The sequence below is a fragment of the Borostomias antarcticus genome (assembly GCF_949987555.1).
Source record: "Borostomias antarcticus genome assembly, chromosome: 8".
Taxonomy (NCBI): domain Eukaryota; kingdom Metazoa; phylum Chordata; class Actinopteri; order Stomiiformes; family Stomiidae; genus Borostomias; species Borostomias antarcticus.
The window spans coordinates 8371230-8386229 of record NC_140241.1 but is presented as its reverse complement, the minus strand read 5'-3'; the positions used below and the strand labels follow the sequence as shown (position 1 = coordinate 8386229).

At 48.7% G+C, this 15000-nt stretch overlaps 1 protein-coding gene across 1 annotated transcript in view; it reads left to right on the top strand.

Moving 5' to 3' along the window:
- ascc3 (activating signal cointegrator 1 complex subunit 3) overlaps nt 1–15000 on the top strand; it is a 117999-nt gene that overhangs the window by 71987 nt on the left and 31012 nt on the right. Inside the window, exons 15-22 of the mRNA XM_084441573.1 lie at nt 5412–5603; nt 6460–6684; nt 7211–7330; nt 7889–8053; nt 8367–8453; nt 9050–9226; nt 12857–13082; nt 13617–13771. Coding sequence (XP_084297699.1) covers nt 5412–5603; nt 6460–6684; nt 7211–7330; nt 7889–8053; nt 8367–8453; nt 9050–9226; nt 12857–13082; nt 13617–13771 — 1347 coding nt within the window. The remainder of the gene's footprint in view (nt 1–5411; nt 5604–6459; nt 6685–7210; nt 7331–7888; nt 8054–8366; nt 8454–9049; nt 9227–12856; nt 13083–13616; nt 13772–15000) is intronic.

Below are 15000 nucleotides of genomic sequence, written 5' to 3'. Positions count from 1 at the left end.
TGACGGCGACGGGAAGCGCTCGCGTAGAAGGACGTGAGCCGACCTCGATCCGCTGTCTCGTCTCTCGACCCCCCCCCCCCCCCCCCCCCCCCCCACACACACACACACACACACACACGGTAAATGACTCTGGAGACCAATGTCATGCGTGGCAGGGCGTTTCTAGGATTCAAATACTTTTCTTTTTTTTACATACATGATTCCAGTCATTTAGCAGACACTTATCCAAAAGTGACTTACAACAATTGCATTTTTAAAGGGGTCCTATTATGCTCATTTTCAACTATTAAGACTTCGGGGTTCCCTACACATGTATTTGAGTATTTTTGCTGAAAATACTGATTAAGCGTTCTAGCATAGTGTTGCACGATATACCGGTACCAACGGTCTACCGCGGTACCAAAATGTCACGGTGCCAACTATGCTATAAGCTCTATACAACGGTACTACTGTACCGTTCGCCTCGCATCACCAGTCTCTCCTCGGGGAGGAGAGCCTGGTGTCTATTTACTTCACTGCCTTAACCCCCGCCCTTCTTCCGGCTGAGCCTGTAGAGCCCGCCTCCTACTTCCGCTTGCTTTATTTACATCGATGGAAGAAAACATGGACATACCTGAAGAAATATTTCAAGAAGTCATGGAAGAAGTGTGCCGGATACATAATATCACACATTTGAAGCCACTGCAGCGTCATAGCCTCCGAAATTATAGATACAACAACTGTTCTTCTTCCAGTCCAGACCGGAAGATTATGCGATGCGACATCCTAGGGGAGTTTGTTCGTGTTAGCTAGCTAATGTTAGTACTATATGCAGAGAAACACAAAGCATAATTACAGAAAGTTGGCTTCCTGTTCAGAAACAGATCCAGTTTTCCCCTGATATGTAGGAAGAGGGTTGCTGAATCAGTATTTTTATCAGTTCTAGACTACGGTGATGTAATCTATTCATGCTGCAGCTACAACCCTTAAATCTCTGGATTCGGTCTACTGTACCACTCTGCCATCAGATGTATTACTGGTGACAATTATAATGCTCACCACTGTCTTTTATACCACAGTGGAGGTTGGCCCTCGCTTACTGAAAGGCATAACATACATTGGTATCAGTTTATTTTTAAAGCCCTCATTGGTAAGCAACCTCCCTACATCTCATCACCTTAAGAATGGAATAATGGAAACTATGCGACTCGTTCCAGCGATTTGTTTCTTCTGAGGGTTCCCCGAGCATGCTCAGAACTTGGGAAGACTGCATTTTACTGTATGTTGATGCCCCGAACTCTTGGAACGAGCTACAAAACATCTTATAACTGGAAGCTCTTCCCTCTTTTGCTGTTTTTAGTTCTTTTATCTCTAGCCACTGTATTTCTAACTGTTTGAAATTGATTTACAGTAGTTCTGATATGTTTTTTTTACTGTCTCCTTTAACCGTTGATTTATGTTGTTCTCTGTATTTTTTAATGTGCTTGTATTTTTTTTATTTTAATGTGTTTATAATCTCGGTGGCATTGGAACTGAGGGTAATCTCAATTGTCTTTCCGAGAATAAATAAAGGCTTGAATGAATGAATGAATGCTAGCTTGCGGGACCTGCAAATAATGTCAGCCTTTATAGCCAGAAACAAACGCAGGTGATGGAAGGTATTCAAATGGGGGAGGGATTATGAGGGATAATGAGTCCCCGACTGTGATGTAATTTGACCAGGGAGATTTGAATGGCTTGCTGGGACTGGCTTTTTTTCTAATGTGTTAATTTCGGCTGACCACAATAAAATGACTGGGTTGTTTCACTTCATACCTTCTGTGTTAATCGGCCCATCAGAGACTCAAATGCATATGCAAAAACAATGAAAAAGTTAGTTTTGCAAACGTGGACCCCTTTAACGTAGGTAGTCAGTGTACCGCTTCCCGCCTGCATAACCTAGTGCTGAAGACAAAGTGCATGAGTAGCAGCAAATCCTGTATTGGAAACTACACACACGTCAACAACCAGTGAAGACGCCAAGGTCTTCACTGGTTTTACACCATTGGATTATGTATATACACCAAGGTGGTGTATGTACATAAAACATTTTTTTTTCCAATACTCATTACATTTCTCCAATTTAAGTCTTAAAATAAAAGTAAGTCTTTCCATACAATGTACTTCATGTATGCTCCCTAACCATTGCTCCCTTGGAGGATCCATCTGCAGCCATGTATGTGTTATGGCTTTCCTACTACCCGTCAGGAGTATGTTCACTAAATACTTTCCCTTGTCTAGCATTGTCTGGTATTTTTCCTAAATATAGTGTAATGAATGAGTATTCAGGTTCCACTCCGATTATCTTTCTAATCTCAGTTATCACCTCAGGCCAAAATGGTTGTATTTTTGGACAGGCCCCTAAGATATGAAAAAGGTTAGCCACCGAGGACCCACATGGCCTCCAACATGGGCCCCGGCTCTGTGTACCTGTGTGCAGTGCAGTTAATTTAGGAGTGATAAAGAATCACATGTGATTCTTCCACCCAGACTCCCTCCAGGATGTAGTTTGTTGTAGCGGCATGGCTTCACGTAATCCGCCCAGTCCTCCCCTGTTTGGGTGTCTGACTCTCTCTCCCATTTTGGTTTGAACTAATCTGTTGATTGATTTTTTGAGGCTTGCATACCGCTATGTAGTCTAGACACCAACCTTTTACTATCTCCTATCTTGTATGCATTAGAACATATATTAATCAGGTAACGTTCCGTTGCCTCTATGCTTTTGATATTCTTGTTAACATAATCCCTTAGTTGCAGGTATCTGTAAAGGTTCTGCTTTTCTTATGCAGATGTGTCCGACATAGACTCTGTATTTTCCCATCAGAGGAGGTAACTGAACAGAAAGATGTGATACCCAGTTCCCAGCATCTTCCACTTAGATTGGTAATTTTGGATCACACCAGCATACTAAGCATCTCAGTTGTGCCTCATACTGTAGTAGTAATCCTGCAGGCAAGGAAGTGTTCTCCCTCCCCTCTGCTTCCTTAACTGCAACGTCTTCTACCTTCCTTACTCTAGGCCTTCTACTGCTCCAGACCAACCTCAAAACAAACCTATCCCATTCAACAAACTGTTTTAGGGGTATTTCTAAAGGCAGTGATTGAAAAAGATAGAGTAGTCGTGGTAACGTTCATTTTAATTATTTCTATTCGATTTCTCATGTCTAATGGGATTAAAGTCCATCTAAAGATATCTGATTTTATCTCTTTATTAATGGGGCCATAATTATTTTCAGAGTCTTGACGTGTTATGTTAAATATTTAACCGAGGGGGAATCCCATTTAAAGTTATATCTATTCCTCATTTCTGGATGGGGCTTAACGTTGTAAGTGATCATTTGAGTTTTTTGTATATTCAATTTATAGCTGGAGTGTGAGTTGTATGTTTTTAGGAGGGACATCAAATTTGAAATGCTATTCTCCGGGCTTGTCAAGAACAGTAGAGTATCATCTGCATACATGCAAGTTGTATGTTGTATGTTCAAGAGAGCTCCGCCCACCCCAGTGACAGTGATCACCTGCTAACTATCCCCCACCCCCGTCGCCGTCCTCGTGGCGAACAGCGAGCTATCTTCGAAGAGCTCAAACCCTCAAAGGACCGGAATTGTGCAGGCGACGTGCGGCGCCGCCGATAACGTTAAACACACGACCGAGCAGAGGCACGGCTGTCCACGACAACACAGAGCAGCGACGAATGCCGTTTTTGAAAAAAGGCCAGAGAAAGCCGACATCTATGACAAGCCGTTGCTTCCATCGCCCCACTCCAGCACACGGGGGCTCACATTCCACTAGATCCGGAGAACACGGGCCCCGACACACTAGGGCTGCACGATTATGACAAAAGATAATAATTGCGATTATTTGCTTCAAAACGGTAATTGTGATTAATAATTGCGATTAATATTTAATATATAATATTAATATATAATAACCAAAATGCTCCCAAATCACGGACGTTGATCCCTTTCTTGCTACTAACTCGTTTCCGCTCATTTTTTCACTACTCACGGCTGCGGGTTCTCTTGTGAGACTTGTCTTGCCCTACTGTTATCCGTCTTCTCAGTGAAATTGCTGCGCACAGCGCACTTAGCGGGAACGCATTTGATTGGTCAGACAGCATAAGAGCCTGTGATTCGTCCGTGTAGTCCTAGCACACTCAGTTCAAAGCAAAATTATTAATCATCGGATTATACTTCATGAACAACACCAATGTACGTGTGTGTGTGTGTGTGTGTGTGTATGTGTACTGTATGTGTGTGTACTATTATGTGTGTCTGTGCGTGTGTGCCCGTGCATGTGCCGTGCATACTGTATGTGTGTGTACACTTATGTGTGTGCGTGTGTGTGTGCGTGCGTGTGTGCGTGCGTGCGTGCGTGTGTGTGTGTGAGAGAGAGAGAGAGAGAGCAATATGTCAGCATATCAGTCTGATTTAAATTCTTCAGCAAATATTCCAATGAGCGTCAAAGAGCTCAAGAGACTCCTGGGTGTCATCTGTGTACCTAAACACAGCGTTTAAACAAGGCTTCCTGCACACTTGGCATTCAGAGGAGAGTGGAAGGGCACGCCCACACACACGCACTCGCGCACGCTCGCTCAGAGCCGCACGCTGGCCGGCTGTAATGGGTTCCTGGCGGCGTCGCTGGGGGTCTCGTCATCGCTGACCTCCGTTGAGATGACCTGAGAGAAAGAGAGACAACGGTTCTGATGAGGAGGCCCAGCACCTCCAGGCCGGGTCACGACCCCGGCGCCAATCAACGCACCGCACGGCTCCCATCCGTCCACACACTCTGCACGCGCGAGTGTGTGCTTAACGTGTGTCTTCACGCACGTGACGCTCTTCGAAAGAGAGAGGGAGAGATGGAGAGAGAGGAGGTGGTAAAATGTAGCCTGGTGAGACCCTATAGAGATCCGTTTGGGCTCAGAACAGAATTTGGTCATGATAATATTAATCAGCGTCCCGGGACCTAGAGTACTAGCAGCTATGGGCGTGGCTTAGATGTGAAGACAGCGAGAAGCCTGTGATAGACGGAGATAGACAGATCATCCAATCACCTGTTTAAGAATGTGTGTGAATCTTCCTTCCTTCCTTTTTTCCTTCCTTCCTCTCTCTCTTCCTTCCTTCCTTCTTTCCTTCTTCTCTTGCTTCCTTCCTTCCTCTCTTCCATTCTTCCTTCCTTCCTTCCTTCCTTCCTTCCTTCCTTCCTTCCTTCCTTCCTTCCTTCCTTCCTTCCTTCCTTCCTTCCTTCCTTCCTTCCTTCCTTCCTTCCTTCCTTCTTCTCTTGCTTCCTTCCTTCCTCCCTTCCTTCTTCTCTTTCTTCCTACTTTCCTGCCTTCCTCTCTTCCTCTCTTCCTTCTTCTCTTGCTTCCTTCCTTCCTGCCTTCCGTCCTTCCAGATTGGGCGCTCAAGGAACAAGCAGATGAGGGAGATGTTCCCTGACGGTTTTGGGATCCACCACGCCGGGATGCTGCGCGCCGACCGCAGCCTGATGGAGAGCATGTTCTCCCGGGGCTACCTCAAGGTCCTGGTCTGCACCGCCACGCTGGCCTGGGGCGTCAACCTGCCCGCCCACGCCGTCATCATCAAGGTGAGACGCTGGTGGAGCGCCGCAGTGGTAGTAATAGTAGTAGTAGTAGTACTGTTACTGTAGTAGTAGTAGTAGTAGTGGTAGTAGTAGTGTGGTACAGTAGTGGTAGTGGTAGTAGTACTGTAGTAGTGGTAGTGGTACTGTAGTAGTGGTAGTGGTACTGTAGTAGTGGTAGTGCTAGTGGTGGTAGTAGTAGTAGTAGTAGTGGTAGTGGTAGTAGTGGTAGTAGTAGTGGTAATAGTAGTAGTAGTAGTAGTAGTAGTGGTAGTGGTAGTAGTGGTAGTGGTAGTAGTGGTATTAGTAGTAGTGGTGGTAGTAGTAGTAGTGTGGTACAGTAGTAGTGGTAGTAGTGAGTTATATCACATGCTACAGTTTGACGCAGCTGATACTTCTGTAACCTACCAGGCTACAGTGTCCGTATAGTTTAGTGTCTGTATGTTATGTTGATCAATGTGACCGGGTTCCCAAGGGTGATGGAATTTCTGGAATATCATGGAATTTTAAAAAGTCTATTCCAGACGAGGAAAGTCAGGGGATTTGATCTGTAGCGTGTTTACATTTTAGTTGCCATTCATCATAATGTGATATTTTCCGTGCAGTATTTTTCTTTATCGGGTTATTTCATGAGTTTTCCGTATTCCAGGTCATGGAAATTCCGCTTTTTAGTCATTGAACGTCAGGGAAAATCATGGAATTCGACTTAGAGCTGGAGCCCTGATAATAAACTTTACAGTGGTCTTAAGAGGCGTATCTACACTAAGTCCATACGTGGAGTTGTGACATGTCCTCTCTGGGAGGGGACCTCCGTTTAAACTCTCCAACGCTGTCCCTCTAAACCTTGTTTCCGTGACAACAGGGCACCCAAATCTACGACGCCAAGCGGGGCACCCTGGTGGACCTGGGCATCCTGGACGTCATGCAGATCTTCGGGCGCGCCGGGCGCCCGCAGTTCGACAAGTACGGCGAGGGCACCATCATCACCTCGCATGACAAGCTGAGTCACTACCTCACCCTGCTCACACAGCAGAACCCCATCGAGAGCCAGTTCCTGGAGAGCCTGGCGGACAACCTCAACGCTGAGGTACTCACTCACACACACACACACACACACACGCACGCACGTACACATACACGCACGCATTCACATGCACACATACACGCGTGCACGCACACATGCGCACACACACACAGCTTCACCTTCCTCTAAGTGAAAGTTGCAGTTATTCACCACTAGATGGCACCAGATTAAAGGAATTAACATCGACAGAAGAGTTTGTAAATGAATGAGAATTCCACTAGGTGGTAGGAGAGAGCTAAATCGACAGTATGCCACATTAAACTCTCCTCCACACCCCCACCCCCCCTCTCTCTCTATCTCTCTTTTTGTCTCTCTCTGTCTCTCTCACTCCCTCTCCCTCTTTCTCTCCCCCCTCACCCTCCCTCTCTTTCCTTCTCCCTCTCTCTCCCTCTCCATCTCTATCTCTGACTATCTCACCCCCCCCTCTCTCTCTCTCTGTCTATCTCTCTCTCCCTCTCTCTCTCTCTATCTCTCTCTCTCTCCCTCTCCCTCTCTCTCTCTCTCTCTCTCTCTCTCTCTCTCTCCTCAGGTGGCCCTGGGGACGGTCACTAACGTGGAGGAGGCCGTCAAGTGGCTGAGCTACACCTACCTGTACGTCCGCATGAGAGCCAACCCTCTGGTCTACGGCATCAACCACAAGGCCTACCAGGTAGGACAGAGCCTTAACACCTCAACCACAAGGCCTACCAGGTAGGACAGAGCCTTAACACCTCAACCACAAGGCCTACCAGGTAGGACAGAGCCTTAACACCTCAACCACAAGCCTACCAGGTAGGACAGGGCCTTAACACCTCAACCACAAGGCCTACCAGGTAGGACAGAGCCTTAACACCTCAACCACAAGCCTACCAGGTAGGACAGGGCCTTAACACCTCAACTATCCTACCAGGTAAGACAGAGCCTTAACACCTCAACTATCCTACCAGGTAGGACAGAGCCTTAACACCTCAACTATCCTACCAGGTAGGACAGAGCCTTAACACTTTTTTTTCTTTACATCCATGTTATAATTTGGTCTTGTAATAATAATAATAATAATTATAATAATAATAATAATAATAATAATAATGAGGTCTTGTATAGGGCTGGTCAAGTCTATTTTGAATGGAGATATCAAGCCTCCTCCTTTACCAGTGTGTCAGAGAGACAGTCCCAGACCCAGAGAAAGAACCCTGAACTGACCTCTGACCTCTCCCGCCGGGTTCAGATGGACCCCGGCCTGGAGCTGTACAGGAAGGAGCTGGTGGTGGGGGCCGGCAGGAAGCTGGACAAGGCCCGTATGATCCGCTTCGACGAGCGCACCGGCTACTTCGCCTCCACGGACCTGGGCCGGACCGCCAGCCACTTCTACATCAAGTACAACACCATCGAGGTACAGTAAGCCACGCCCTCCTGGACCCCCCCCCCCGCGCCTCCTACCCGCGCTAACCGAACATCGTTACGGTGCCAGGATGTTACATCGCGGCACGTGAACCGCCCCCACCCCCCCCTGTCAGAAACGATCACGTGCGCTACCAGACCGTTGTTGTGCCGAGTTGCATGTTTGGACCGACATTTTTTTCCGGGAGTCCGGATGGATGTGTAAGCCCGAGGCTCGTATCTGTCTCTGGAAAGGTTTCCCCATGATTGGAAAGCGATGTTTCTGACCGACCCTGTCCCCTGCCCCTGTCCCCGCCCCTGTCCAGACCTTCAACGAGCTGTTCAACTCGCAGCGCACTGAGGCCGACATCCTCGGCATCGTGTCCAAGGCGGAGGAGTTCGAGCAGGTCAAGGTGAGAGGCACCGACACGCCCCGCATCTCACTCAACACAGGACAGGGCAGCCCCCCCAACACGCCCCCGCATCTCACTCAACACAGGACAGGGCAGCCCCCCCAACACGCCCCCGCATCTCACTCAACACAGGACAGGGCAGCCCCCCCAACACGCCCCCGCATCTCACTCAACACAGGACAGGGCAGCCCCCCCAACACACCCCGCATCTCACTCAACACAGGACAGGGCAGCCCCCCCAACACGTCCCCGCATCTCACTCAACACAGGACAGGGCAGCCCCCCCAACACGCCCCCGCATCTCACTCAACACAGGACAGGGCAGCCCCCCCAACACGCCCCCGCATCTCACTCAACACAGGACAGGGCAGCCCCCCCAACACGCCCCCGCATCTCACTCAACACAGGACAGGGCAGCCCCCCCAACACGCCCCGCATCTCACTCAACACAGGACAGGGCAGCCCCCCCAACACGCCCCGCATCTCACTCAACACAGGGAAGCCATGTGGCTTCGATAATGCGACTCTTCCCAAGTTCACGTGTGAGTTCAAGCGTGTGTGTGTGTGTGTGTGTGCGTGTGTGTGTGTGTTGACAGGTCCGTGATGAGGAGATGGAGGAGCTGGAGCAGATGCTGAGTAACTACTGCGAGCTGCCGGCGGCGGGCGGCGTGGAGAACGGCTACGGGAAGATCAACATCCTGCTGCAGACCTACATCGGCCGCGGGGAGGTGGACAGCTTCTCCCTCATCTCCGACCTGTCCTACGTGGCCCAGGTCAGTCCTACGCCCGCAGAGATGTCCCTTTACCCCTCTCTCTATCTCTATCTCTCTCTCTCTCTCTATCTCTCTATCTCTATCTCTCTCTCTCTATCTCTCTATCTCTATCACTCTCTCTATCTCTATCTCTCTATCTCTATCTCTCTATCTCTCTCTCTCTATCTCTATCTCTATCTCTCTATCTCTCTCTCTCTCTCTATCTCTATCTCTCTCTCTCTATCTCTCTATCTCTATCACTCTCTCTGTCTCTATCTCTCTATCTCTCTCTCTCTCTCTCTCTCTCTCTCTCTCTCTCTCCCTCTCTATCTTACTGTTTCTCTCTCTCTATCTCTCTCCCTCCCTATCTTTCTGTCTGTCTGTCTCTCTCTCTCTCTATCTTTCTCTCTCTCTCTCTCTCTCCCTCTCCCTCCCCGATCTCTCTGCCCCCCCTCTCTCGCGCTCTCTCTCTCCCCATCTCTCTCTCTCCCTCTCTATCTATGTCTCTCCCCCATGCATCTCTCTCTCTCTGCCCCCCTCTCTCTCCCTCTCTCTCATATGTGATCTGTGGTTCTATGTTTGGGTATAAAACCAAATTGAGATTTACTTAATAAATTGTTTTCAATGAGGAAGGATAATATTCTTGAGTGTATTATGCTACAAAATAGTTTCCCTAAATTAGAGTTCACACAGATGCCCCTATAGTTATTGTCTCCATTTGTCAAGTACAGGTTCGGAAATTTGCATTATAAGCCAAAGGTCAAAGGTTATTTACGATCATATACTGTACAACGGCCGATATCAACGTTTCGTCAAACGGTGCACTCTCAAGATATAGCCCGTCGTCGCTAACACACTCAATGCGCATATATGCGCATATCCATATGCGCACAGACAAAATACCTCAGAAACACCATAAACTCTCATTTCCAAAGACAGGAAACTCACCGAGTGGTCACTGGTGTCCGTTGATGTTCTGACAAAAAAAATTGCCATGAAGTATGCTTCTGATCTGGTTTTATTTATCATTTAACACAGAACTATTTTCACTCGCAGTACATACGTTTGTAAACTTCTGCTTGAACTTTGGGAGGTCTTGACTGAGTTTGGAAGCCACCATAGAAGAAGAAGAGCCGCTTCCGGGTCACAGGTCTACTGTACATAACAACAACAACAACAAGTCAAGAAGCCTAGATCGCTTTGCAGCTGGTATTTCATTGATAGTGTTGGAAGAGTTTGTTGATCGAAACAAATATGGGGGACGCACATGAATCTAAACATCTATGGCTTTGTTGTCAAAACAAATCAATGGATATGATATGATCAATAAAACCCGATCGGAAGCATACTTTGTGGCGATTTTTTTGGACAGAACATCAATGGACACCAGTGACCACTCAGTGAGTTTCATGGTGCAGTCTGATGGGTGCTTTTTTAAAATGTATTTTAAATTTCATCAGGGGCTCCCCCTTGTTCGGGGGGGGGGGTATTAAGAGGGCTCTGTGAACGGTCACAGTTAGTCTGCGTGAAGCGAGCCAACCCCACCGCCGGATTTATCCGCATTTAAAAGGAAGAAAAGAATCAAACGGTTTGATAAATCTGGAAATGAATGATGGTCCCCGGCTCCCATTTCACAGTGAGCGGTAGCCGGGAATGAGGAGCGGTGATTTCCCGGCGTTCCCGCGGTCCATCAGCTCTTCCCGTCCTCTGCTCAAGCCATCTATCCGGGATCCCCCGCCCTAACCGCTTCCATGTGGCGGGATGGTTGGAATAGTTTGGGGCAGATTCCCTCTTTGCTCCTAATTCGGCTGATTTGAGCCGGGTCCCGGGGAGCTGGTGGTGGCGTCCGTACTGACCGGAGCGGACCGGGGCGGGGCGGTTCTGATGTCTAATCCAGACCCGGGGACACGGAGACCCTGGGGTTCTGATACTCCCACTGTTACCCCACTCTCTGACCCAGACTCTCACACACACACCCACGCACATGCACGCATGCATACACACACACACTCTCTCTCTCTCTCTCTCTCTCTCTCTCTCACACACACACACACGCACACTCTTTCACATGCACACACACATGCACACACACACTCTTCCTTACACACACACTCACTCTCTCTCTCTCTCTCAAGCACACATACACATTCTTGCAGACATACGCATACACAAACCTACACACACACACACACACACACACACACACACACAGCAATGGCTTTAGCAACTGGAGGACTGAGCAGTTCTGCAGCAGTTGCACTTGACCACAGGACTCCCCCTAGGAGAGTGGGTTACGGTACGCCAGAGTTCACCTCCGTTTACAGGATCAAGGCCCTCAGAGGTCCCCCTGAGGTCCAGCACACCCACCCCTGACCATCTGCTGGGGCCAGAACATAACGCTGGTCCACCTTGTCACAATGCCGCTAAGGTCGCTAAGCTAGCTAATTAGTTAATTAGTCAGTCCTTGTATTGAATTAGTGAGTTAGTTAATTAGCTAGCTTGTAGTTATTGAGTAGTCTGTCTAGTAAGTCGACATACTGGAGTGTGTAGCTTTGAACAGATGATCATCTGAGCAAGCATGTGTGTCTGTCTGGTCTAACCTAGGCTCATGGGTCCGTCTCTAAACGCTGTGGTCAACTACTACAGACTGAAGACATTCTTCCAGGTTTCATTGCTAAAAGTGGGTGGAAACAATTTGAGAGATTGAAAAAAACCTGCATTGCAGAACCAACCCAACATCTTTAGGGCAGTTCTTCCTAATGGGGTGGTGAATGTGTTGTTTTGTTTTGATTCTCCACTCCAGTTTGTTTGTAGGATATCATTTCCAGTAAGGCGGGTCCTTCACCCTATTGGAGAGTAGGGAGTGGCTCTGATTGGTAGCGATAGTTTTCGGTGCTGTTCTAGTGACAGTTTTCAATGGAGATGTCTCCAGAATTTCAGAGGCAGAGATCTCCAACGTCTGTATCGCGAGGTTAGTTAGTTAGTTAGTCAGGCAGTCAGTCCTCTAACTTAATTAGTTAATTAGCTATCTTGTAGTTAGTGAGTCGCCTGTATAGTAAGTTGACTTGGGGAGTGTGTAGCTGTTGATCAGATGAACATCTCAGCCAGCAGGTGCGTCTTGTCTGGTCTGGCCCAGCACATGTGCCCGGGGTGTGCAGACCTGTCCAATCGATCAGAGAGTAGCCTCACCAGGCCTATCCATCAGAGCACAGCCAGGCCCAACTAATCCATCAGGAGTTCAGTCAGACCGAAGCTATCTGTCAGGTCACATTAACACCTGACCAAATCCATCAGAGCGCTGCTAGACCTGACCAGTCAATCAACAGCACAGCACGCCACCAGCTGACCCATCCCTCAGAACAGACACGAGCAATCAATCAGAGCACAGCTGAGGCTAACCTAAATGTCTGTATGCAGACAGACCTTACCAGTCCATAACTTCTTGATCAGGCCTGATTAATCGCTTCCGAGCTTGATGTACTATTCCCGAGTAAAAGTGACACTTTATTTCCTACTCACAAGAGAACGTAATTTCGTCTTTCTACCAACCTAGGAATGTTACTCTGAACAAGATGTACCCTGACCTACTGTGAAACACACACGCACGCACACTTTCAGAAACGTCCTCTTCCTCGCGTTTCCCTCCCGCAGAACGCCGCCCGTATCGTGCGGGCGCTGTTCGAGATCGCCCTGAGGAAGCGCTGGCCGACCATGACCTACCGCCTGCTCACCCTGTGCAAGGTGATCGACAAGCGCCTGTGGGGCTTCGCCCACCCCCTGCGCCAGTTCCCCTCGCTGCCCCCCCAGGTGCTGGCGCGCCTGGAGGAACGAAGGCTCAGCTTGGACACACTCAAGGAGATGAGGAAGGACGAGATCGGTGAGGCCTCGACGTTTACGCGTTTACGTCTATGTTTATATACAAACATCGAGCACACATTAAATTACATTAGTCATTTAGCAGACGCTTGTATCCAAAGCGACTAACAATAATTGCACTTAATGTAGGAAAATCCAATGTACTACTACTTGCCAGAAGTGCATCTTCTCTCTAAAACAAGTGACTAAGAGCATAATCACATTAACACTCTGTACACATACTGTATATACACACACTGCGCAAACATTTTGTTTTGGGGATTTTGTACTGTCATGTCTTTGCACTGTCCTGTAGTCCTCCTTGCACCCTGTCTAATGCCGTCTGTCCATCAGTGTTATGAACCAACTGACCAGAACAAATTCCTAGTACGTGTAAAAACTACCTGGCAGTAAAACTGATTCTGTGTAAGGCCCACGCAGCCATATTCAACCGTAAGGGTTGTTATTGCGGAGTGTTTTGTTTTGTTTGTTTGTTGTTGTGATGTGGCTCTCGAGTGGTACCGCCACGGTAAGGTCCTCGCTCCCTGCGTCCCAGGTCACATGCTGCACCACGTCAACATCGGGTTAAAGGTCAAGCAGTGTGTCCACCAGATCCCCTCCATCCTGCTGGAGGCCAGCATCCAGCCAATCACGCGCACCGTCCTCCGCGTGCGCCTCGCCATCACCCCCGACTTTAAGTGGCACGACCAGGTAACCGTGACGACCCGTGGGTCAACCTCGCCGCCACTGCTTTCTGCCTGTCTTTCTTCCTCTCTCTCTCTCTCTCTCTCTCTCTCTCTCTTCCCCTCTCTCTTTCTCTCTCTTCATATTTCTCATCTCTCTCTATCTCTCTCCCTCTCTCTCTCTTCATCTCTCTCTCTTTCTGTCTCTCTCCATCTCTCTCATCTCTCTATCTCTCTCTCCCTCTCTCTCCCTCTCATCTCTCTCTATCTCTCTCTCTCCCCATCTCTCTCACTCATCTCTCTCCATCGCTCTCTCCCCATCTCTCTCTCTGTCTCTCACTCCATCTCTCTCTCTCCATCTCTCTCCCTCTCTCCATCTCTCTCTCTCTCTCCATCTCTCTCTCACTCGGACAAAGGTATCAGGACAAGTGTCTGGCGTTAGGTGTGTTTGGCTGCTGCAGCCTGAACACACGCGTCACCTGTGATCATGGCAGCAGAGAGCCTCGGGCAGAGAGAGAGAGAGCGAGAGAGAGAGAGCGGGAGGGAGGGAGAGAAAGCGGAGGGAGACCGACAGAGACGCAGAGAGGGAGGGGGAGAGAGCGGGAGAGAGAGTGATGAGAGATGAGTGAAAGTGTGAATCCCACCGCACCATCTTTGTTGCTTGAGAAAATAAACTCGTAGAACAGCTGCCGTAAGAACCTGCAGCGCTTGTGTGTTCAGAGTCCCGCGAGTGTGTTTGGCTCTCAAAGCCTCTCGCTTCTCAAAGTGTTACGCCGTAAGTGGAAGTTCCCACAAATACTGTCTGAGTGGCTCTTTTTTTGAGCTATTAGTCATGATAAGGCATTTTTGTCTGGGTTTATTGTGTTTAGATGAGTACTTGGTGCCTGTGGGTTGTTCTGGCGTTCTTAGAAGGTTGAAGAGACACTTTCATCAAAACCTGAATCCGAGCTACAGTAGTATCCCTGGCCAGGACGAAGGATCCCTGAGGGCCAGACCAACCCAGACCAACAGACTGACCCCAACCCACCGAGACCAACCCACCGAGACCAACCCACTGACCCCAACCCACTGACCCCAACTCACTGACCCCAACCCACTGACCCCAACTCACTGACCCCAACCCTCTAACCCCAACCCACTAACCCCAACTCACTGCCCACTGACCCCAACCCACTGACCTCAACCCACTGACCTCAACCCACTGACCTCAACCCACTGACCCCAACCCACTGACCCCAACCCACTGACCCCAACCCA